General features: G+C 39.1%; 1 protein-coding gene across 2 annotated transcripts in view; it reads left to right on the forward strand.

The window, feature by feature from the left end:
- The first annotated feature begins 14,751 nt into the window (after positions 1-14,751).
- Positions 14,752-26,540, forward strand: part of LOC135100547 (integrator complex subunit 3-like) — a 35,421-nt gene continuing 23,632 nt past the window's right edge. The window contains exons 1-4 of one of the 2 annotated variants that reach the window (XM_064003537.1): positions 14,752-14,984; positions 18,466-18,630; positions 21,924-22,192; positions 26,170-26,317. In XM_064003537.1, coding sequence (XP_063859607.1) covers positions 14,910-14,984; positions 18,466-18,630; positions 21,924-22,192; positions 26,170-26,317 — 657 coding nt within the window. In that variant the 5' untranslated portion in view covers positions 14,752-14,909. The remainder of the gene's footprint in view (positions 14,985-18,465; positions 18,631-21,923; positions 22,193-26,169; positions 26,318-26,540) is intronic. The other variant, XM_064003536.1, reaches the window with a different exon arrangement.

Genomic DNA, 26,540 nt, shown 5'->3' on the forward strand with positions numbered 1-26,540 from the left:
TTCATTATATTCAGGACTGTGAGTATGAAATTAGGCCGTTCTGAATATCGCTAGTATGTGAATAAAAGCTGTAGTGTGAAAGGAGACAAGCTCTTCCTGATTCCGGACTGAAATTCTGGGTCTCTTGGTTGTGAGCTAAACTCTGTAACTACCAGGTGTGTGTGTGTGTGTGTGTGTGTGTGTGTGTGTGTGTGTGTGTGTGTGTTTTACACATGCACATGAATACACACATACACACACACACACACACACACACACCTACATAGAGTATACATACAAACACACCTACAATTCCTTGAAATGCGTACTCGGCCGGAACACTGAGCATCGCCAGCCTGAAGGACGCCACCTGAGCAGCACCAGGGTGGTCTCCTCCTGCTGTTTGATTATGCACCCCCTGGCAGACCACCACCTTCCCCCCTCCCACACACACATACATATAGATAAATAGATAGGTACACAGATAGATAGACATAATTTATTGACCAGTTACAAGTATTCATATAAAATTACAAAACATGATGTATAGAACACAAAATACATACTTAAATCGCAAGTTAAAATGGATAAGGCAAAACAGCGGTCCATAAATCATAAAACCCACCTCAAAAATTACTGAGACGCGCGTTCACATTTTCTTTCCCTATCCCATTAAAAAATCCGTTTAGCTGGAATTCTAGACTGAGGCCGTGCTACCATCTCTAGCCTAGACTGAATAGAAATATCCAGTTTCATAATAAGACAGTAAAAACTTTTAAAATTATAATAATGTTACGAGTATCCTTAAGCAGTGTGGGTAATAAAATACATTAAGTTCTGATTTGCTGTCATAATGTCGTGCAGATGCAAATAGTCAAGGTGTTTGGAAGGGACGACAGCGGTGGTGATCCCGGGGGAGCGGAGTGAAGGGCGCGTTCCCTGAAAAATATCAAGTGGATCTAAAGTTTCCTACTTGACCCTTTTCGGAAGCTGAGTCTTGATTCTCTCCTCACTGCTGGAAACGAGGGGTTTTTACAGGCCTTTCGAATTAATGGGTACAAGACAGCTGAAAAATAGTATGCAAATAACATTTATGCACTTCATGAAGTAGCAGTAGTAGTAGTAGTAGTAGTAGTAGTAGTAGTAGTAGTAGTAGTAGCATTGGTGGTATTAGTTATGATAGTAGTAGCAACAGCAGCAGCAGTAGAAGCAACAACAGCAGCAGCAGTAGTATATATTAATAATGAGAAATGAGGCAGCAGAAGCGGAAGGAGGACGAGCAGAAGTGAGAGACGTAAAAGTCATTTCATTGTCTTTCAAATTCATTTTCAAAATAACAAGAATCACATGCTCCACTCTGGCGATGTTTTTTTTTTTTTCAGCAATGCCTACAGGTTACTTCATTGATGCTCGAAGCTTGACCTCATTGACTCATTGCATCTCATTCTAAATAGAACTAAATCTTCCGCTTACAATATTGAGTCTCGTTCTCACTATTAACATATAAAGTGTCAGCTTTACGGGCACACGTTTCCGCTGGATTTTAGCCATATTTGCCGAGTGTGGGGCAACACAACACCTGCCCTCACTGCTGTGCATCGCGCTGTGAAGATTTAAGGAAAGCTCGAGGAAGCGTCATATCTTACCTCTGACCTTCACCTTGATGGTTCCTTCTCGTGTGTCGTGTCTCAAACACCTGAGAGCAGTTCAGTCTGCCGTTCAAAGTCAAGCTATCCTTCTGAACACACGTCACTGGCGCATCATTCACGTGCATTTTTTAATTGAAAGAGAGAGAGAGAGAGAGAGAGAGAGAGAGAGAGAGAGAGAGAGAGAGAGAGAGAGAGAGAGAGAGAGAGAGAGAGAGAGAAAGAGAGAGAGAGAGCTTTCCATTCCTTCAGGCTTCTCTGGAATTGCAGTTCCTGCAAGCTTCACATTTTTCATTTTCTCTCTCTCTCTCTCTCTCTCTCTCTCTCTCTCTCTCTCTCTCTCTCTCTCTCTCTCTCTCTCTCTCTCTCTCTCTCTCTCTCTCCGTCTACCTACCAACATCTATCTATCTATCTATCTCTATCTATCTATCTATCAGTCTATCTACCATCATACTGATGATTTTCTTCATGTTAGCTCAAATTCGATATACCTACTGTGTTGTCAAGGTTTTATTATTTTTTTTCCGTTGTAGACGATGTTTTTATCATCATCATCTATGCAATGAGGTACCAGTATGCAGCAATGTTTCATCAAGTGCGCTGGAGTATTATGTCACAGACTGTGCTGTTCGCAATACGTTTTTCGTGTAGGTTATCGAACATTTTGCCTTAGATGTCTAAAAAGTTCAATCCCAAGTTCTGCTTCAGTGTTGTCAAACCGTGAGACAGACAGACTTAAGCTCTTCCAGTTTTATACACATGTGTGTGTGTGTGTGTGTGTGTGTGTGTGTTATTCACCTACGATCGCCTGCTGGTCACCCAGCCAGCCGTTACCCTACGCTACAGAAAGAGCTCAGAGCTCATATAGTAACCGGTGTCCACACACCGGGACAGCGAGGCCACAACCCCTCGGGTTACATCCCGTACCTATTTTGCTGCTAGGTGAACAGGAGCTACACATCAAGAGGCTCGCCCATTTGTCTCGCCGCGCCTGGGACTCGAACCAGGGCCTTCTCAGTTGTGAGTCAATCACTACACTACGCGGTATGTGTATGTGTGTGTGTGTATGTGTGTATCGACCTGTTTATTAATATATTCATTCATTCATTTATACAGTTGAACAGCCGCTGGGACATCACACATCCTGGCCTCACTCGCTTCCTTATATCCCAAAACTTTCACTGTTTTTACCTGATATTCTGATGCACATCTTTGGAGTTTCATAGCAATTTTCACTCCTAATGAGTAACCTCCCATCCACACCATATCTATTCATTTTATCATGCATGTATTTACCTAGTGTGTGTGTGTGTGTGTGTGTGTGTGTGTGTTTTCCACCGAGAACTACCTAACACTAGCGGTGTCTGGCAACTTTGGGCATATGCGCGCCTCAGCACGACCTGCCACTGACCCAAGGCTAACTACAGTCTTATGGCCTTGCCTGACCTCGCTGCTGGCTCTCAGTTGCTGGATGACCGCCTGTCCATCACCCAGCCTACTCCACACTACCTTTTAAAAATAGTCCTTTAAAAGAATGCAGCGTTTCAAAATCCGAACCCTAACTTATAAGATATAGTAAATAACTTTTAACCATTTCACTGCTACGCACATTACAGATTACAACCAGTCACCAATATTGCGGGAAAAGGTTAAACCAGCATCCACACAGGTCAGCACCATTACAAACAGTATCACTGCGGGGGTTCAGTTTGTGCAATGCATCACCTCATTTGGCGTCGCCTAAATATAATCAAGCGATGATCTTGCAACACTGCTGACACAACCTCAAGGCGCTCCCAGGCACGCATTCTAATCACAGTGTGTACTTCATACGAGACACTCTTTCCTTTCATGTCATGGGATTTGATTATACTAAAGGGTGACTTGCAAAATAAGGATGACATAAGCAAAATCTCCAGGACCAGTAGTTAGGATAGGACAAGAATTATAATGGATTCGGGCTTGATAAAGATAGATTTAAGGAGATACGAAGGAATTGGTTCTCAGATAGTGGTAGATGAATGGAATAGATTCAGTAATCAGGTTGTTAGTACCGAATCATTAGGGAGCTTTGAAAGAAGATTAGATAAATGTATGTATGAGGATGATAGGTGGAAATAGACAGGCATGTTTCATACAGGGCTAGCTGCCACGTGTAGGCCTGACGGGTTCTACCAGGCTCCCTCACGCTCTTATTCCCACGAACTGGCATTGCTTGGTGATGTTGTAACACAGGGAACAGAGCAGCGTGGCATGATTCATACAGACACATATCGATCAGTATCACCACCGACAGTTAAAATGTGCAGTTTCCGCTTGTTCGTGGCGTTGCCGGCGTGAGTTCGAGTATCAATGCATCACTTAAATAACAGCTCAATACGTCTAGCGGCTGGTGTGCATAGCATCCAACAGGTGCATGTTTCTGTGAATTCCTGCTACGAATCCAGCTTGCTTTTCCCTCGCATTTGTAGAGAAGATGGGATCCGCATTACCAAGTTCACGATAGTTTGCCTATTTACACACACTATTTTCCCGCCCAAGTGAGGCTAAAGCGAAATCAATTCTCCTGAATAGCAAACTTTGGTAGACGGGAGAAAATTTCCTCCTGTTTAAAAGCAGAGAGAGAGAGAGAGAGAGAGAGAGAGAGAGAGAGAGAGAGAGAGAGAGAGAGAGAGAGAGAGAGAGAGAGAGAGAACTGCGGCAGACAGATGCGAACTTTTAGCCATGTAGTGATGGAGGAAAGGGCGTGTGGTGTGTGGAGGGAGGGGAGGGGCAGGAAGTGAGCCACACTTGGTCTGGTAAAGAACACAGCAAAGGGAAACACATCAAGAAGAATGAGGAAAAAGTGAAGTGGCATGTAGCAGTCGTTGTTGAAGCAATCAGACGTTATACACACACACACACACACTTCTTTAACATTCAACACACGAGAGTATAGTGGATGTGTACTTTGATTAATATTTAATTCAAGAACCAGGAATTTAACTTTTTGTTGTGATGATGAACTAAAAATGAGAAATTTCATACTGAGAAACCTTTTGACTGCCATCCCCGAGGTTCCTAAGTCTCTGCCATGTATTATATAGAAGAGAATTACGAGTACCGAGAAAAACACGTTGAGGAAAGTTGAGTCCATTTTAGAAGAAATTCCTGGACGACATGAATTCCTCACAATTTTTACCTTGTGCAACATACAGATACAAACACCGAGAGAGAGAGAGAGAGAGAGTGTGTGTGTGTGTGTGTGTGTAGGAAGGAGAGATAATGAAAATAATAAATGGCAAACTGTAACTGAATACTTTTGATAGAATGGTCCTACAATAAAACTGCTGTACTTATTTTTATGAAACAACAGTTGGTGCCGGTGGAAACATGATGCGATGTATGATGCTGATAGAGTCTAATGCCCTTGCTGCTGCTGCTGCTGCTGCTGCTACTGCCGGTTATAATGATGGTGATGATGACGACGACAAAAATATCACGAAATAATCCCCAGATATGTGTTGTATACCAGAGATCATTAGTAATAGTAATAACAGTAATTTATCTTAAGAGTGATAATTATGATGCTACTAGTTCATTTAACAGAGAATAGATAGAATGGTCTGTAAGTCGAGGAACTGTGAGCTTGCAATCCGGCAGAAGTGAAGACCTCAACTGTGTGTGTGTGTGTGTGTGTGTGTGTGTGTGTGTGTGTGTGTGTGTGTGTGTGTGTGTGTGTGTTTACTGTGTATACACTTGGTTTTCTTTCGTGAATCCTAGGGAGAAAATTTAATGTTGCTTTAATATCGCGCCTTGAATCGGTCTTAAAGAAAAGAAAATGCTTCCCCCGGCAATTTTCGCAGCAACGATAAAAATAAGCCCCTGCGTTGTGCTGGCGGCGGGATGGACTGACGTGGCGCGCATGCTGGTGTGGTACTTTAGCTTCCACCAAACTTAGTAATCTTTTAATTTTTTGTACACTTTATCTTGCTTTGTGAATCTAAGAAATATCGAAAAGAGAAAATAAAAATTACAAAGATATCAGAGTAGATTTTATTGCTTGCTTATTTATTTTCTTGTGTGTGTGTGTGTGTGTGTGTGTGTGTGTGTGTGTGTGTGTGTGATTGCTTTTGCAGAGTTATTTTATTGTGGTCTGTCTGCCGCTGATTATTCTTTGTTTGTTCTGAACTGTAAATCAATCAACAAAGCATTAGTTGATCCTTTTATGATTTAGATATTCTGGGTAAGGTTTTTATGGCTTATTTTTTATTTTATTTTCATCTTATCTCATAAAAGCTGAAAGAAACGAAATAACTCAGGAAAATACGGGAAGCTGTGAGAAACTAGCACCCCTACACGAGGCAGTCCCTGTATAAACCATAATTACGTACATATGTGTATATAAACGTATTTACCTTAAATATTTAGTTTTCTTTTAAAGTTCCTTATTGACTCGGCACTAACAATCTCATTACTGAGTTTATTCTAGTCCTCTGCCACTCTGTTTGAGAAGTCTGCGTCATTATTCGATAAGAAAGTTTACAAGAAGTTAATTTCATGTTCGTGTCGCCTTCCCTCCGTGCGTCATGATCAGATGTCAACTTCTATTAATTTTATCACCTCAAAGAGATGTCCATGCCGCCATCCATTAGGTCCAAGTATCATTACAGTGATGCATTGGTCGGCGACCTAGGAACAGGCGGCGGCGGCGGCAAGGATTCAGTAGCATTGTGGCAGTATTCCTGAGTGAGGGTATCCTGTAGTTCACCATGCATTGTGGGAAACTACAGGTGTACTTAGGATTGGTGGTGCAGGTCAGTGTTAGAATGTCGTAGAAAATGTGGAAATCTATAAGAGATACACTAAGGTCAGTGTTAGAATTTGGAAGAAAATATGAAAATTGGTAAAAGATGCAATAAGTCATACCTTAGTTCACAGGCTGAAAAGTGTACATTTGAATATCATAATTTAGAATGAAAAGTAATAATAATAAGAATAGAAAAAAAAAGGATAAAGATACAAAAAGACTTACCTTACTTCACAGGCAGAAAAGCGCATATTCAACTATCATAATTAAGGAGAAAATAATACTTATAAAAACAAAATACAGGTAAGATATGCAAGGAGGCTCCACTTATCTCACAGGCAAAATAGAGCAATTATAACTATCACAGTTTAGGAGGAAAACGAGAAATGAAAAAGGAAAGATTCGGTACACTGGTAACAGATACATGACTTGCCTTAATGTACATGCAGAATAATACAATTAACGTGTAGGAGTTTCCCGAGAAGAGGTCTGACCTGCAATGATGTATGTTTCAAGTGAAGTAAATAGATGTGACTGCACCAACAAACAAATAAGGGAAACTGCAAGAAGCTTTCAGATCTACACGTGGCAGTTCCTGTATGAAATATACCTACATATTTTCCACCTGTCATCACCATCCATAAATTTGCCTAATCTTTTAAAGCTAACTAATTACTCAGTACTAACAACCTGATTGCCGAGTCTATTTCATTCATCTACCACTATTTAGAACCAAATCCTTCCTACCTCTTTCTTAAACCTAACTTTTTAAAACTTGAACCCGCTATTTCTTGTTTTATCCTGATTAGTGATCCTGAGAATTTTGCTTATGTCACTCTTATTATATCCCTTTACCACAGCACAGTGATGTATTTATTAATATCATCGCATCGTCTCTTCCCAAACACTAACTTTTCTAATCCCTCACTGCGAGTATTGTTCTCCGTAATCAGACCAAGAAGTCTCTCTCTCTCTCTCTCGATGCCTATATACAGACCTGGGATCGCATTTTCAAGCATTGCGTCGTTTTGTCTCGACTACTTTCAACTGGTTCTGATACAAATTATTGAGGTTTTCAAGGATGTTTTCACGGTTCTAGTAATGGTTCAGTAAGATTATTGCGTTATCAATGGGAAAAACAACCCTGAGAATCCGGACTAATCATCACCGTGGCCTTTTAAAAATAGTCCTTGCGAGAGAACGCAGCGTTTCAAAATACGAGCCCTGACTTAGGTGAAGTGATAAATCACCTTTAACCCTTTCACTGCTATATATATTTTTGTTTCCATAACTAATTATAACATTTAGGCATTTATTTTTGCCTTACAATCTTTTAAATACCCATGTAGATTAGAAAACACTACATTAACTTTTTTTTTTTTTTTTTTTTTTTGTGTGTGTGTGTGTGTGTGTAAATGCAAACTGTTCTTACAGTACTTTAAATGTTGGCAAAGAACCATATTCTGGAACCCTTCCGCGCTGCACCTTCATTACATTCAAAGGGTTCTGTATAGTTGAAGATGTTAGGATTTTTAAAGCTGTTTTTTCTTATGGTAATAGAGATAGATTAACAAAGTTTCTATATTATTAACAGGAGAAACACTCTTGAGAACACCGCTAATAATCTCTGTGGCGTTGGATAATAATCGTGGTAAAAGAGCAAAGCGTTTCTGAATATGAGCCAAAGGACGACCACAGCATGTAGAGGCTTTAACATCAAGATAAAGAGCGTGAAGCAGCTGCCCCAGACTACGTGACAAAGAGCACTCGTCTCCTGGTGTTCGATGAGATAGCGCTGCAGGAGTCGTGAAATCACCAAGCACTGTTAACGTAGTGAAGAGCAGAGGTCCATATCTTGTCTCCACCTGAGTCTAATTCATTTCACTTCACTGTGACGGATTTTCTATAACACTTCTCTGTATTGTTCATCTTTCCTTCCTTCTGCATACTCCGACTTTCTGTGTTAGTTTGATTATCCATTCATAAACAGTGGTGTGCATAAACTCTAGTACTGTCTTCGTATTCATATTTTATTTAATTTGATCTTATTTCCTTATTTCATTTATATGTAGTTATTCATTCGTTTATTTATTTTATTTATTATTTTTGTAGTGCAAACCAACCTTAACTTAGTCCTGATTCTAAGTCAACTTTGTTAATTTCATGTTTTGTCTTGTAATGCCTTGCAATACTTTCTCTAATACTTATTTAAGTGTTCCCATAATTTTTTTTTTTATCTCACTGTTTCAAATTTATACACTAATAACGGATAACTATACACTTTTCCCCATAAGAAACGAGGCAGAATAATTTTCATTGTCTCACTTTATGAAATTCAAGCATTCCACCACATATATATTTTTCTTTTGATTTTTAGGTTAGCTGTCTAGTAACTCAATCACCAAGACGGTCTCATCGACAACTTGAATTCGTCGTCAGCAATGCCATCAGAGAACGTGTGAGCAGTGAACGTTATTCTAGAAGTCTTATTGTTCATTCTCAAGTCTTTCCTTTGCTGTCTTTCCTGAAATCAGACTCTCGTATGTCATGTAATTTATTCTTCTGTTTGTACATGTGAAGAAGGAAGACTTAAGGGAATCAGCAGTGAACATTATTTACTACATGCTCATTCTCCTTATCAGACTCTCGTATTTCAGGTCATTTATTTTCTTTTTGTACGTACGTGTGAAGGAGACTCGCTTAATTAAGGGAACAAAGATGAATAAATGAATATATGAAAAGTAATAAAAGCCCACTCATTTGTTACTCTTCCCCCAAGAAGGTTCATTAGAAAAGTTCTAAACGTTAGCCAATTTAATAGTAGTTCTGGCGGTGTCTTGATTTGGTTTGGCTCGCGTATTCGAGTATTGCCCAGTGATTCAGATTTTTGTGTTGTTTTATGCATGGCAGCGGCTGACCTCGCATATGACCTTGTATTTCTACCCGTTTTACAGCTTCATTTACGTACTTTAAGAGACGTCAAAAATTTTAAATAATAGTAATGAAATAGTACTGAGTCAACTTGTACCAGTCACTATAATATGAGAGATGCAAACAACTACAACACACACACACACACACACACACACAATCCCGGACATTGGTTTGTGGAAAGGAGAGCCGAGAAGAAACGCGGCAAACAGCAGGTTGACAAACTTCACTTGGACAATGCGAACGCTTTGGGCTTGACAAAGAACCTTCTTGGCTATTGTTTGCCGCGCCCGAGTCTGAGTCCGCATGCCAGGCTGCCTGTATGTATACCTTACCTTTGCCTCTCGTGACTTGGGTTTGCCGGGTCAGCTTCCCTCGGGTATGTAAAAAAGAGAGAAAAGAAGAGCGTCTGCAAGCGTCTGCTTCTTTGTTTAGGTTCCTGTCATGTTGAGAAAACATTAAAGAAAGATGAAACAAAGTGAAAATTATGGTGATTGAAGGGGCTTATCCATGTGAGAGAGAGAGAGAGAGAGAGAGAGAGAGAGAGAGAGAGAGAGAGAGAGAGAGAGAGAGAGAGAGTGGGGGGGGGAGGGCTTATCCATGAGAGAGAGAGAGAGAGAGAGAGAGAGAGAGAGAGAGAGAGAGAGAGAGAGAGAGAGAGAGAGAGGGGGGGGGGATTTATTTTATATACTGCAACATAAGTCAATCAATCTGTCTATATCTATATGCCAGGCCGACACCCCCCTAAGTGGATGGCTAAGACAGAGCGCTCACTCACACACTCCACATACCAACACACATACCCACGCCCACAGTCACACTTTCACATACACACACACACACACACACACACACACACACACACACACACACACACTCTACAAGAACTAATTAAAAACCATCCTTAGCTAAATAAATATTTTCGAAGCTAATACTTACCTAGGTAATATTTAATGTTAATTTACGTTGTATTTTCCTTTACTACATTTCTTAAAGAAAGAAACAAACAAATAAAGAAAAGTAAAATAAATTTACTGTGTCGTGTACACCAAACGTCACAGTTTTGATAGCGTCAGTAGTTTTTTTTTTCTTCTTCTTTTCTTTTTTTCCATTATTATTTATTCCTCACATGTGTTAGGCAACTAGTATATAGTTTCGATTCTCGTGATGCCTTTGCCGCTCGCAAAGTCCCTAGAGCGCAACTCTCCTGTAAGTTGATACTACTCTTGAAGCAAGGCAGCGCACCAGCCTGCTGACCCAAGTGGTGGCGTGTGCTTACTTGCGCGTCGTCGCAGAGAAACATGATGGAATCCTGCTCGCCAATGACCTTCCCCGGGCAAGGAGATGTTCGTGTTCCACAAACATGGTCAAGGCGACTTGTACCTCACGCATATGGTTCAGTCCGTGCAGGTGGCTTTGCCCTCGCCGGCCTGCACAGGTGACGCCGATTCTTGTAGAAACTCGATCCTTTGTGTACGTGTCCACCTGGGATGTTTCGTGTGTGTGGCAAATTTTAGCTGAAAAATAGTCTAGTATGATTACTATTACATATTACTATAGCGGTATGTGCGCACCTGAAAGAATGACGTATAACTGTCACACATGTTTTATCCCAATGTTACTCTGCTGTAGGACAGAACTCGGTATGCATGCATGGGCAATGGTTCGTCCACAAATACTAAAGCGTGGGCTGTGGTGGCCGGAGCAAAACCAAAGGCATGTCTGTCCACCGTGGTGAAGGATGCGATTTACGGTGTAACGCTTTGCGCTCAGTCCTTAGTCAGGGTTGTTCGTGGCATGGAGCTCGCCATCAGTGCTGAATGTGGTAACAATGACATTTATGAAGAGAACATATAATGACATACTCAGTTCTGTACACGCTTCAAGCAACCAGGGATGTTTCATCATGACTGTTGCCTCAACCATATCATTTTCTATAATTCCTTGAATTTTTCCCAGCACAAGTGCGGCCCTTTTTTATCACCAGTACAATTGCCTCTGGAAAAAAAAAGTGTTATCATAATATGTGACGTTTACCAATTCAATTTTCTTATTAAAAATTTCCTGTTTTCTTCCACTCACTACATTTCCCTACATATGTCATGATGTTTATTATGCCTCTCAGCCTAACCTTGCAGTTGATAGGCAAGAAGACGAGCATAGGTTCGTCCCTCCCCTTTTCTTGCTAATGCGTCTCTCCTAAGTTTATAATATTACCATGTGATCTTTGCTTCTGGTGTGTTTGCCGGCAGCTGCCGTGTGACCCCGATGTTGCGTCAACCATTCGATCACTGAAAGGTTATTTGTAAATTTCATGTCTGAGTAGCAGTTTGTTTTCTAAACATTTTCAATACGTCTCTTTTTCTGTTTTCATCACCTCCATATCCCGTAAAATTGTTTCTTGCTCCTATTTTATTTATTTATTTATCTATTTTTTTTTTTCTTACATAAATTCAGATTATTTTAAGGATATGTTTGTGCTACAGAACTGAGTACATTTTACATATATCGAGTTTCTTCCCTTAGGCTTAAAAATGCCTTCCACTTTTCTTTATTCTTTTTGTTTCTCGTTGTGTTTCAGGTCCCGTCTGTAATACCGTGTCCTCATTTAGGTCTTATGTGGTCATAAACTTAATTTGCATTCCCTGGAGAGAGAGACAAAGGACTCCGGCTAATCCGACTAAGGGCTTCCAGTGAGTGTAAGGATTTAACAGATGAAGCATGTACAGTATATGAGTAGCGTTGCTATAGTAAATGAATGGGCCTTTGTATGCGTACTTAGATTACAGAGAGATAAGACGAAAATAGTTCACAGTAGGTATAGGTGACTGAAAAGAGCTTATGAGTGGTGGTAGCGTATTCAAGAAACATAATTAGATTTCACTAAGATAAGACGAAAATAGTTCACAGCAAGTGCAGAAGACATCTGAAAGCTTACTCGTATACGTGACTGGTGGTAGTGATTTTAAGTAATATATAAATAGATGACAGCGAGGTGAGACGAAACTAATAAACAGGAAAGAGAGTATATAACTGAAAAAAGATATAAGTAAGCAGAAAACAATCGTAAATCTGACATACGCTAGATAAATTTACGAATGGCGACTGATATGGTTGGGATCAAGGCCCTTCACAGCATCAGTTACGAGCAGAGGATGTGGAAACCATGCAAACTGGGCTGTGATGGGAGGGTGACGTCACACTCCCTCTCACTTTTACCGGCCCGTGGCTCCCAGCGAGTGTAGACCTTGTGTGCTAACGGCCTTGTCCGCGTGTAGGAGTAGCCTTGTGTTCATCCGCTAGGCTCTTTGAAGTCGTTTGGTGTTGTTTCCCCGTCAATTACGTAATGTGGAGCTATTTATTAAAAAAATGCATCCTTTATTGCTCACAGACTGGATATTCATTTACTTTTTTTTTTTCTTTTTTCTGCAAAATTGATAATTTCATTATTATTATTATTATTATTATTATTATTATTATTATTATTATTATTATAGTTGTTGTTGTTGTTGTTGTTGTTGTTGTTGTTGTTGTTGTTGTTATTATTATAATAATTATTAATATTATTGTTATTATTTATCATTATTATTATTATTATTATTATTATTATTATTATTATTATTATTATTATAGTTATTATTATTATCATTATTATTATTATTATTGTTATTGTTGTTATTATTATCATTATTGACCTGTGTGTGTGTGTGTGTGTGTGTGTGTGTGTCTATGGTTTATTAATAGTGGAATGCTTTGGTAGGTGATTGATATATATGGATTGCCATAGTAAATATACGTAAGCATTATGTAAATGACTAAATGAAGATCTCTATACTCTTTTTTTTTTTTTTAATTAAGCATTGTACAATCTTTTCTTGACATGATAACTTGAAGTGCTGTTATGTAGTATATATATATATATATATATATATATATATATATATATATATATATATATATATATATATATATATATATATATATATATATATATATATATATATATATATATATATATATATATATATATATATATATATATATATATATATATATATATATGATGCTAGATTGTTTTACATCCGCTATATTATTTCAGACATGAAAACGAGAGAATAAAGAAATAAAGAAAAAGTCCAACCTCTTAACTAATGCCTCCAATGTGATAACAATTCGAAATAAGTTTCATTACGTATGTACTTTACGGAGTGACTTGCTTAATAGCTTTTCCTATTTGCTTTTCCCATTATTTCACGGGCACGCATGAACTCTTGGAGCGCTCCTTGCGTCACTCCGGCAGGTGGGTTAGGCCGTTTGAGGACCACTTGATATATTACAACCTAACGAATACTTGCATGCCCCAGCAGACGCTCAGGATTTGCAGGAGTGTGATCCTATCCCTTCAGTTCCTCTACCGGATTTCAACCGACTTATTATTCATAGGCAACCAAATACAGGATATGGAAAACAACTAGCATGAGAGAGAGAGAGAGAGAGAGAGAGAGAGAGAGAGAGAGAGAGAGAGAGACGCGGGAAGTTGAAAGAAAAAAAGAAAAAAAAAGAAAAAAAAGCTTCTGCTTAATGATAAACTTTTATGACTGACGCAGTCATGTAAAACATCCATAGGAATAAATTCAAGAAAAAAAAGGACATGAGTGGGTGAAAAGTTGGTAGTGGTGGACTGTATATCCTGCCAGCCACTCGGCGCGGCTCACAGGCCACAGCACTACACAGCGTGGCGTCACTCTCCTCCCACCACCACCGCGCGAGCACACAAGGCACAGCCGCGTGGTTTGCGTGATGCTCGATCTTAAATAAGGGATTAGCTTTCTTCCAGACCCTCATAATAGTAAACATACGCCGTATAGCATGCGTTTACTCCTGTGTAGGTGGACAGGACATGTAGCCCAGCGCGGGACTTCCTAAAAGAAATGTGTCGCGTTGTGGAAGCTACGTAGCAAGCACTAGAATGCTGGAAATGCAAGCGTTTTTAATGTTTATTTTAAATTACACGAGATAAGATCAGGCAGGAAATAATCACACCTCGTGTACTGAACGCTATTTTTTTTATGATGTGAAGGTTAACATTCATATGCTGAACTATGTAGGGTTATCAAAAGATTTCTACTGCCTGAACTCAACTATGTATAGCGTGGAGCTGATTGAACATTGCTCCCCACGTCCTGGCCACCGGGTAACTGGCACGGTAAAGAGGAGGGAGAAAAAGGAAGGTTTGGGGTCTGGCAGGTGCAGCCATGTGCTGAGGACTCGTCTTGCAAGGCTTTTCTCGCCCACTAGACTCTGCGCCTGAACAATTCTGACTGACGGAACGTTAAAAGCTGCTACATGGAAGATACAAATAGATTATTCTGAGGTTGAGATAGCCTATTTAAGAGCTGGAAAGAAATCATGTGTTATGATCCTCAGGCCGCACAACGTCTCCACTCCGCCGCCCGTGTATTCCGCCGCGCCATGGCTGCGCGGCTCCTGTGACGGCTGTGTGGAGCTCAGTGCCACGTACTTTCCGGGTTTTCGTGCGGAACAAGGACGATTATGCCCTCAAAATGACCAACGAGAGGCCTATAACATCCCGGTTGTTCACCACGTCGGTTATTGAGGGCCGGGTCGAGTTAGACGAGGTAAAAATGGGCAATGTGTGTGTGTGAGGGCGGCATCATGGCGACTCTGGGAACAGCTGATCGTGTCAACAACGACCTTTGCCTTGCTTATTTGTCCTATGCTACACCTACGTGCCTATCTCTTGCACTTTACCGGGAATATATAACCCGCTATAGCCATACAAATAAGGCGCCAGGCTAGTACGGCAGGTATTAGTAAGCAGCAGTGCAGTAGGTATAGAACTAAACACACCCTACCCTAAACAAATTTAAGTCTGCTTGGTGCCCCTGTTCAGCCTGCCAGGTAACAAGACAGGTACTGGTGCTGCTATACCCTGTGCATGACTTTAAAGTTTTTGTTAACGTAAGTATAAAGTAAATGCAAGCAAACCATACATTTTCAGTTGTACGAGCACCATGTATTATTATTTTTCCCACTTTGGGCCCCCCATGTGGTGAAAATTAGATATTTCATAAATGTTCAGTATTGTTCCCAGGGCGCCACTTGGTTTTAGTGCAGGCTTGGGGTTGAGCCATGCATGCTGCTAAGAGAGGGGGAGAGAATTCCACTATGGCTGGACAATAAAGGTTCTGTTTTCCTTCATGTGTTACAGCAAAACAGTAATTCTCACATCAAGTGGTTGCTTGATATAAAGATTACCATCACTGTGTAGGTTATGAGGCGTCTCCCCACCACCACCTAACCTCAGGGTTGCAGGGAAGGAGTGATCATGTGCTTGCTTGGTAGTGCTTGGAGGACAGGTGGTGGCTGTCATTATCAGGATGTGAGGTGTTTGGTCACCAGTGCACTGTTAATCGAACATTAATCAGCTTTTGTTTTCTTGGAGTGTAACACGTTCAAATAGATCCTTGCTTATCTCAACAGTTTCTCTCACCTGGTGGGCTTCCCTCCCCACCATATCCATATGAAGTTGGAAAAGCTGCATTCAGGTGATGCACTGGCCTGGAAAAGATATGAATAGTTGAAAGTAGAGAAAAAATAATGCATGAGGCATCCTCTGCTGCATTACAAAAGTAAACATATGGAAAATTGTACTCATAACTGACATTTTATAAGTGCAACAAAGTGCCAGGTTCTGATGTAAGCATGCACAGGAAAGTTGCACAGGTTGTGCTGACTGGCAAGTCACAAAGAGGTAGATATGACAGATTTACAAGAATGTATGGAAGCTTTCAGTATTCTGAAAGAAATGCTTGAAGCATGCGGAGAGGTGTCTAAAAAGATAAGAAATGGAAATTTACATTCAGGCAGAAAATCCCATTAGGTCGTGTCTGTAGTAATGAACAATTTTTGAGAATATCAACCACTGTGTTAAATGAAGAATTAAATTTCTCTCTATTTAATTACACCATTCCTGGTGCAGAATGCAAATTGTGTTATGGTTTATCTTGATGCTTCAGACTTTGCATATATACATACTTTGTATTTAGTGTTTGTTCACAATTACGACATATATTGGTGGATGAGACCCTTTTTTTTTTTATTATCATAACATTGTGTGAGAGTAAGAATGTAGTACTTTGTTGATAACTTTTCACCAGAAATCATTCTTGAAATATTAACTTCATAATTATTGGCCACACAGCAGGTGGTGAGAGCCTAGCAGAGGAGGCATGTCTGGGTTGTCAGTGGCCCCATAGGGTTAGAAGCCCCACAGGAGCTCATTGCCCTATAAAATTAACCCTGCAGCAATAAAAGTCAAATTCACTTTGGTTTTCATTTTCACTGGAAATCATTAGTTTTGTTTTGGTATGGTGATGCATAAGTACTTAAGAAAATTAATACAAAACACTTGAAGTCTATCAGAAAAATATAGTTTAGTTAGGTGGTTGTAGTTCTGGACATTATTAAGTTTATTTCAGTAGTAGTTACCAAAAAGTTTCTAGTCTAAGATTCCCACTATTCCCACTTCCATGCCAAAGTCATTTCACTGATGCGCTACAGGCCTTTTGCCCTGTAACAAGTTGTGAGTTCTGTAAGATTTCAATACCTAAAATGCAGACTGGAGGGGTGACTTCAGGTGGAGAAAGACCAAGCACAGGATGACAACAATACTTACTGACAGCACACAATTATCGTCACCAATAATGATACTGAAGGATGATACAACTGCCTAACAATTGTATATCTGATTGATGTACTTTACTGTATTTGTCTGGTGTCTGAAAGAAAGCTCTAAAGGTCCAGTGGAGACATTATAACAAACAACAAATTAAATCATTTAGTCACAGAAAAATACATGAGGGGTGAGAGATCCTCATTCTTACTTTTGAGGGCTCATTCATATCTTGATAGACCAGTGAGTAGCTAACCATCATAATTATGTAGATTTTGCTCATCATTTGCCACAATGAGGGTGGGCATGGCAAAAGAGATTCCACCTCTCCCTTTCCAGAAATTCCTTTCTTGCTTGTTCAAGCATTTGGCATCTACTAAAAGCCTTGTCACATGATCAGTGAGTGAGTGAGTGTTGTGGCCAAGTGCACTACTCAGTTGCCTTACTTATGAGCATGTTCAGCGGGATTTTTGTATTGTTGACAGAGCTATTCAAGCATGGACGGTGAATCAGTTCCATACATCTACATGATCAGTTTCCGTGTGTTCTCCACTCTCATAATGGATCACCACACTTGTCCATTGATCATGTGACAAGGCCTTAACACCTCTTTCACACATGTATTACTTCACCCTATCCCTGGAATAAAGTTACTTTTTAGTAACATGCTTGTCTTAGGTTTTGAGAGAATTACTAGATTTATTCTGTATACTTTTCATACTTAGTTTTTTTTTTCTGATAACTATTACATGTTGATTACGTAATTCCATAGTAACACCTGCGTGTTTAAGGAATTCTATGGAGTTTTTATTATTTCATAATTTACTCTATGCATTTTCATACTTGGTATGTTTCTAAGTTTTGATAAAGTTATTAATATGTGATTTGTGTATTAAACAATGCAATTCTTATCGCCAGACATACTTTAGTGTAAGTGAACATTTGTGAGCATTCCCAAAATTTGGACAAGGATAAACACCAGTGACATTCCCATTTTACATAAACCAACCAAACAAAACTCATAGGAGGACACTAAGTATTGTTAACTTAACCTGTCCAACCATAGGTTCTGCACCAACTATTTCATATTAGTGTAGCTCATGAAAATAGAACTTAGAAAAACAGCTTGGTGAACTTCAGCCACAGTATGAAAGGAGACCTGCCCAGATTGTCTCCATCTGCCTTAGGATTTGAAATGTGTCCTTTGGCTTGAGCTGAGTACATGAGCCTCTATGCTATCATAGTCAAAGCATGACATGATAGGTTTCCCCATGACACACAGCAACATTCAGTGTACATAGGTACTAGAGCTCTACAGACAGTACAGAGATGATGACTAGTACTATTAACATCAGTCTGGTAAACTCTTCATTTAGAAATGATCGATATACCACTGGTGTACTAATGTATGTCTTGTTTTACAGAAATACGACAAAGCCTACAACAGCGTGATCAGCCTTACTCGAGGCTTGAGTGAAGAGGAGTCTCATCATGCACTAAACAAAGCCTTAGATGACCGCAAGGTCCATGATGAGCTTTGCCTGGGCCTGTTAGTTAGCATTTTGGCCGACTCTTCCATAGCCTCTAGGGTGAGTATCTTATTGGTGGTGGAGTATATTTCATCCCGGGAAACTCTCATTGCCCTGTGATTTAGTGTTCTCAGAATTCTATTATATTTGCAATTACTTGAAAATGTTTCTTAAGATATTTACTTTTAATCATTTTGAAGTCTCTCTCTCTCTCTCTCTCTCTCTCTCTCTCTCTCTCTCTCTCTCTCTCTCTCTCTCTCTCTCTCTCTCTCTCTCTCTCTCTCTCTCTCTCCAGTTGTACATGTCACATCTCAATGCATTTTCACTAATTTCACACTTTATTTTTTATTCATTTTATTTATATTTTATTTTATTTGTTTTGTTTTTTTATTTATTATTATACATTTATGTTTATATATTTATGGAAGTGACACACTCCAACATTGGAAAGTGTCTTCAACAACTTGTATTTTTCTCTTCTAAGGGTGAACTATATCAAGCTAACCTCATCAGATTTAATTAGGTAGATTTCCTGATTTATGTTTTATTATGTAGCCTGTAATACTATGGTAATGGATGTACAGTCTTTAGTTTTTAAGTGATTCTGTTTGCAAACGAGCCAGAGGCCTCTTGAATATTACCACTGAAATAAGAATGTAGTTCTTATGGAGAAGTTTGCTTGTCAGAAAGGTAAAGCAGAATTATAGAAACTATTAAGAAGGGATAAGTATGGGAAAATGTTTGGGAGTGATGTTATCTGAGTTCTTCAGATAAAGCAACACTCCTTTATCCACAGCAGTAGTGTTCAAACTTTGATACTTAGTGGTGCGGTGAAGATGCATCTCGGACTATGACAGTGCATCAACCATGTAATCAGTATACTACAGGTCTACTAAAAGGCACAAATTAAAAAACACAGGAAAATTAGGCAGCGGATTTTAGTGACAGTCATGCTGTACAGCATAGTTTGTGAAATCACTGCCCTACAGTATAAGGAAAAAAGACATTTTACTGGTCAGTCACTTGTCTCAGTTGTGGATTTCCTTTTTGAGTTATTGGCTTTGTTTGGCAGTACAATGAGTAATTTTGAAGGCCAAAGATGAACATAGATATACTGTACCCTGGTGGTCTTATAGAAATTAAAATTTATACATTCTGATAATGGAAGAAGATCCTATTGGTCTCTTCACATCTCATGTTATTTCTTTTTCTTTTATCTTTTTTATCTATCATTGAGGCACATGATTGTAAACTGCTACCTGTTTTCAAAACTAGTTCAAGATTCATTGCTTCAAAATTAGTACAAAAAATTTACATCATTAAAAAGTCTACAGTTGAACAAAGTTTTATTAGAACAACTAAGCTGGTGTTTTTGGGGTAAATTATGTGGATTATCAAAAAGTTTCAGGGCCAGTGGATGAAAGTTATGGAAGTGTGTTTAACCCCTAAAGAGCGGGTGGCATCTATAATTGTTGCAGCATAGAGGGCGGTTAGTGTCTATAGTTGACCTGTTTTTTGCAGGCTTAATTCAAATTTCTGCGCAAATTTTTGGGCTTGCGAACATCCTTCCCTAACAATGATGCCTCACTCTGAACCTCAGTGTCCTGTGAGCCATAGTGATGGCTACAGGGGAAAATAATCATTCCTCATCCTATGATTCCTTGGATAAGAATATGCAGCCAGTGACTTCCACTCCACATAAGGACAAATTTGCTCCAAAACAACCTCTTAGTGAAAATACTATTGGGAGAGAGAAATTATTCTTTCAAGTCTCGAAAGTGGTTTTACCGAAGAAAAATAAAACACTAGTAGACTTGTGTTTCACTCATGTACATCCTCCCAGCCATGACGGTTACAATTTTTCTTGCATGTTATAAGTGACAGACAGCAATATTATTTCCTTTAGTGTGTCTACAAAATGATAGATTTAGGCATTCATGTGAGTGAGTGACTGAGAGATATTGGTGAGGGAAGCAGATAAAGGAGGCTTGTGGCCCCCCAGCTGGGGCCCTAGCCAGGCCACCACATGGCACACAACCATCTGAATGCAGGCTGACAAAGCCCTGTTGAAAGTTACTTCACTTCACCACAGAGACACCACATCATCCAGAGTTCAGGTTTGTGGGAGATGAAGAGGAAGGATTGATAAGTGTGATGCTATTGCATTTTAACCAGTCAAGGCAGAATTGAGAAATTGGTGATGGAAAATGGCCTATTTTTGCTGAATCGTCAAAACTAGCCCAGCTGGGAGAGACATCCGTGAAGAATGTCCCCATCCTCTAGGGGTTAACAGGAATTAAATGGTTTATAAAGTCATGTGCAGTGTCCAAAGTTGATTTGGCCACATAAGAAATAGTAGAAAGTATGATGACTAGGAGCACATGTGATCAGTGCAAGACAGTGGTGGAGTGTGAGAGCAAGAGGTGCCATGGCTAGAATATGCAAGAGCAGAAATAACAGAATCTTCTGTTGTGGCTTTCCCCTTGGGAGAACCCTTCAGAACAGGAATTGGGCATTGACATAGATAGATCATGTGCAGTTTGTTTAATTTTGCCAAATAGATTATTTTTAAACCATTGCTTGCTTTATAATGAATTCAGTGAAAGGTCAATGAGGCCATACAAGGAGATGTAGGAAGAGGTTTGTACAGTGTCAGCTTGTCATTTCTAAACAATGACTGTTCTCAGTCACTCAAATTTTTTTAAGTGTGGCATTTGAGCCCTCAACTTTTATGAGACTGCTCTCCCTGTGCTGTGCTGTGCTCTGTTCAGCAAAATATCCTACTTCTGATCTTTAATGTGAGACATAGAGAGATTTTCCACTGTTGTGCCAGTTTACATTTGGTTGAACACAGGTAGGTATGACTTATAGAGGAAGTGTCGCATATAGGTCTGTTGGCTTCTTGAAACATCTCTTGTTTTCTTTTGTTCTTATCTTCAGGAAATGTGGAGGTGGCAGAGGTGGTGGAGAGGGGGTGGGAGTGGAACAGCTCCAACTTTGGGATTCATTTGGTTTTAATATTACTGTACTGCTTGCAATGAATTGAACTTATTACAATAATGATATTAATTTGCAGTTAATGTTTAGATATGGTTAATCCAGGTAGAAGAAAAGCAGATGTGAAAATAGTAATTAAGATAGTTACAAAATAATCACAGGACTTGTCTATCCATCATGATAAATTTTTTTTTTATAAATCTAATGTGTTACAATATAACAGTTACTGATAGACTGGTTTAGAACACATTATAACTATAACTGGGAAATTATACAGGGGAAAAAATATATTCAAGTTTTATGTATGCACACCTTGTGCTTGAACAAGCCTCTCATTTCACTCATTTACCTTGCAGCATTACCATGATCTGACCCTTGTGTCCCGTGACTCACTGAAGGTAGTGACCGAGACACTCATACACCAGATTATTGGTGAGCGGTTCTCCCGGTTGTCAGAAAGCACAAGAAGACAGCTGCTGTGGTTGGTGCGGGAGCTGGTCAAGACAGGAATTAACAATGTGGAGGGAGTGGTGTGGTGCCTTCTCAGGCAGATTGCTGGTGGAGATGTGTCGGCGAAGAATGTGTGGTTGGCTGAAAGTTTAGTAGATATACTAAGAGAAAATAGGTGAGTTGTGCATGGATTTGAAATAATATCTTAGAGAAATCTTTAAGTAAGAGTTTTTTTTCTAAAAATTATAAAAAATTCAGTTAAATTAGTTGCCTTTGTGTTTTAGAGTATTCAGTTGACTTGTGGCCTCTAAGGGGTTTTAACAAACTGATATAAAATTTTGGAATGTTTAGCAATGATAGAATTTATCATACATATAGTACTTGGTTGAAACACAGTCAGCCCTATATTTTGAATTTTCTCATTAAAATATAGTACCTTATTTTGAGTTTTTGGCATTAGATAAACTCCACCCAATATTTCCAAAGTAACCTTATTTGTACTTCTGTAGTTTGCACATAGATTAGTGTTGATCAAGTCTCACCTTGCACTCACAAGATTACTTGTTAATGTAGTACCAGTTTCCTCTTAAATTGATCTGTTCTGGTGTTTGCTTCTGGCTTTTGTGTTTGTAGGGCTATGATGAAGGTATAGTCTTCTATTTGTTTTTTTTTTATTCAATAGGTGCTTTTAATTTGCAGTTGATTTTAATTGTTTTATTTAGGGTAAATTTGATCTGCGTTGGTTGTACAGTGTGATATGAAGGTTATTGTCTCTGATAACTATGCGTGGGTATGATATGGTTGGGCATCTTCCAGGGTATTGTCTGCACTCAGTTTCCTGCTGAGGTAATAAGCCAGAAGTTGCAGAAATGGCTTTCATGTGATAGGTAACATCTTACAAGTTATTTTCTTCAGTGTGAATGGAATGAATTAGGAACATCCAGAAAGGAAAGACCGCTTGAACAACACTGGCAGACCAACTCCATATACACTGCTGCACTTACTTGCTGTGCTATAAGCTAAAGGGCTCACATTCGAAATGCTGAATAGTGCAACTGTTCAAGATAATGTGCACCAGTTATCATTGTAAACAATGGGAAAAGTAACTTGTGACTGCAGAAGTCTTCATGTAAATTTTACATTCACTTGCATCTTAATCATTGTTGATTACCTGTGATTGGATAAGATAAACATTCCTATGAGTTACTCAGCCCAAACTTCAAGCCAGCCTTGCTTCCCCTTGAGCACCAAAATGTATTGCATAGTGTTTTTATTAGTCCAAGAGATTGACTGGGTGTGTGCACTGAGGTGTGGTCATAGGAACACATGCTTTAGCTCTTTTTAAATTACAACATGAATGCAGCTCAAGCTTTCAGTATCGCACTGTATGTGTCAAGGTGCTTGTGCCCATTTTGTGTCACTGACTTCAATTACATCAGAATGCAAAAGCACTTTGAATAGTTTTTCTATATTTCAAGTTAGTAGTGGTGGCTGGTCTCTTTTAGAAGTGTGGGTTACAAGTTCTTAGGGATGGGTATCAGGTATAGATAAATAGATAGCTGATAAAGAACTGATTCATTCAGACAAACAGATACGTGGTGAAAGATGCTGTTTCTGAGCCCGTTCAGATGCAAGCCCCAGAGAATGTGAAAACAGCAGATTGTGTTTGTGGCAGTGAGCTTCAACTTCCCTTGCAGTACCAGTTAACCAGATTTCTTACTGTTTGTTCTCTGAGACTTCTTCATCCAAACTTATTGGGCAACAATACTGTCATATAACAAAAAAGATTTATTGCCACAAAAGTTTCAGTAAGAGGCCTTCAGTGCCACTAAGGAAGCCACCTGAGTTCTCCCTGCAAAATGAGTTGCATTGTGTCTTCCACCACATGACTAGACTTAAGTGACTGCCTTAAGGATTTACTTTCACTTATTTAGGCCTACAAATTGGCAACAGGATATGCTGCATATGAACAGGAGTTACAGAATGGATTGTTGATATTACAGTAATCCTTCCATTATCTGACCATTCAATAATTAGATTCATCAATATCCAGACATACACATGTCAGCCTCCAGCATGGCCCAAGCTTTCTGCCATGTGTTTTGTCCTTGTGTCTGGTGTAACCATCATGTTAGTGAGGCACCTCATATGTTTGTGTGTGCTTTCACAATGGGGTAGAGCCATTGTGTCCACCGCATAGTGTAACACCGGCCATTCTCTTCCCCTCTCTCATCAACAAACTGGTGTGACTTCATTGGGAAAAACATGGTTTACCCACATAAACAATCTGTATGCTCAGGTATGTGATGTGTACATGGAAATATGATATGCAGTCCATAGTATATATGTATACTATATATGCAGATATACTGTATATATTGGAGTAATTTTTAGCATTTGCTATTATTGTTCCACACATCTTTGTAACCACAATTCTTCCGTGTTCCTGCTGACACTCGGTCATGTCCACATCTCTGCCATTCTGTCACTTGTTGCCTCTTACCAAGGAATACATGCTTGTTTTCATGGCTGGAAATTATTTTTCATAATTTACTACTATGTGAAAAGAAAAAAATTTGACATTCATTTTCTTATTCATGAGGCTTCATCCATTACATGCACATGTATCATTTTGAAAATATGCCTCTATATGTATTGTGGTAGAAAAAGAGGGAGAAAAGTTAAGCAAAATATGAATAAATATGTATTTGCGACTGAAATGTCATTGAAGATATGCGTCTTCGAATTGGTTGTACACTTAATAATACTGTATTGTACTGTTTTCTGTATCACTATCTGCCAAATGATAAGAATTAATAAGACATGCAATACTTAGACTAATGCAACATCCAGACATGCTGTGCACAAATTAAAACAGATATTGGAGGGATTAGTGTACAGTATTTCCTCACCAGGCACAGGTTTCGCTGCTATAGATATTTCTATACATATCTGAATGAATCATACTCTAATTCACTCACAGTGGGGCTTTGGCTCGTGTGTATATGGTTTGCAGTATTGTGGTAACGTCCAGCTGGTAGCCACTGTCACCAGCTTGCATGGATTACCTCCTTTGCTATATTGCTGCTGGCTGAAGATGGAGGCTTCATATGATAGTTTCTTCAATTGTTTCATCCTCTTGCTTACTTTATAGCAAGAAAATACTCAACAAATAGTGCTGAACATAAAAAAGACAAAATGATGATTCTGAAAACTTATGCGGACAAAAGGTTTTATCTCTAAAAGTGCAGCTTGTGTTGCTAGCTGTTACTTGTACTTGATATTAAAGTGCTTACTTTTTTTATATCACTTTTTTAGGTCTCATTGAACCAGTTTTACAAGTAATTGCATTACTAATTCATGTTCTCTGTTTAGTTATTAATGAGCTCTTTTGGAAAAAAACATTTTGGTGAAATGAATATATTCCAGTAATGCATAATACAGTAGTACATCAAAGCATACCATGCTGAGCAGTCCATAAGACTCTGGGGGCAGTAGGATAGAGGGATACCCTGAAGAGAGGAGCAGTGCAGTTTTTGCAAAGCATCTGTGATACTGCTTAATTCTCTCTCTCTCTCTCTCTCTCTCTCTCTCTCTCTCTCTCTCTCTCTCTCTCTCTCTCTCTCTCTCTCTCTCTCTCTCTCTCTCTCTCTCTCTCTCTCTCTCTCTCTCTCTCTCTCTCTCTCTCTCTCTCTCTCTCTCTCTCTCATATCTTTACAACCTATGCTCTCATGTTCGTATGTGCATCTCTTAAAGACCCATTTGAACTGTGATGTTCTGCGTAACTGAATTCACTAAGGAAGGAAGGATATGTAGGTGATAGAAATACATATATTCAGAAATTGTTATATCTCATATGGTCCCTTTCTTTATTTTTCATTATTTTATTTGTTTGCTTATTTTTTTTATGTACTTTATTTTTCTTCCTTGATTCATATCATTCTGGCAAGTTTGGTATGAGAAATAGGATTAAGGAAATTTGCTATTATCTTCCTCTGTGTAGGGGGTAACTTTTTCTTACACTTCATTATGCAGTAAACCTTGCTATGGAATAGTTCCTAGAGTCAACAAAGGCATATACATTCAGAGAGGGATGGACTTCTGTTAGGGCATTCTGTAATAATTTTTAAAATTTTATTTGTTTTGTTCCAGACCTTGGCTGGACAAGTTTCCTGTGATTGTTGCATCAGTAACATACACATACCTACGCATCCTGGAGGACCACAGTGGCCCACAGTTCGCAGGACTCAGACAAAAAGAAGTCACCTTTGTTGTGGGTCTCTTGAGAGAACGATTTCAGGTTAGTTTTGGTATGAGATGTGATGAACATTGGATCTGTTACTATAAATAATTGCTAAACAGTATTATTTTTTATTTATATTTATTTTTATTTCATTTAGAAAAGAAAGGAAAAGTTAATGTAGGAAAGAGAACGTGAACTGTCACTGGACTATAGTAGAATGATTGTGCATGACAAGCAAATGGAGAGTAGTTGTGAGTGTGCAGTGAGTGACGTGGCCCTG

Source organism: Scylla paramamosain, chromosome 5, assembly GCF_035594125.1.
Source record: "Scylla paramamosain isolate STU-SP2022 chromosome 5, ASM3559412v1, whole genome shotgun sequence".
NCBI classification, from domain to species: domain Eukaryota; kingdom Metazoa; phylum Arthropoda; class Malacostraca; order Decapoda; family Portunidae; genus Scylla; species Scylla paramamosain.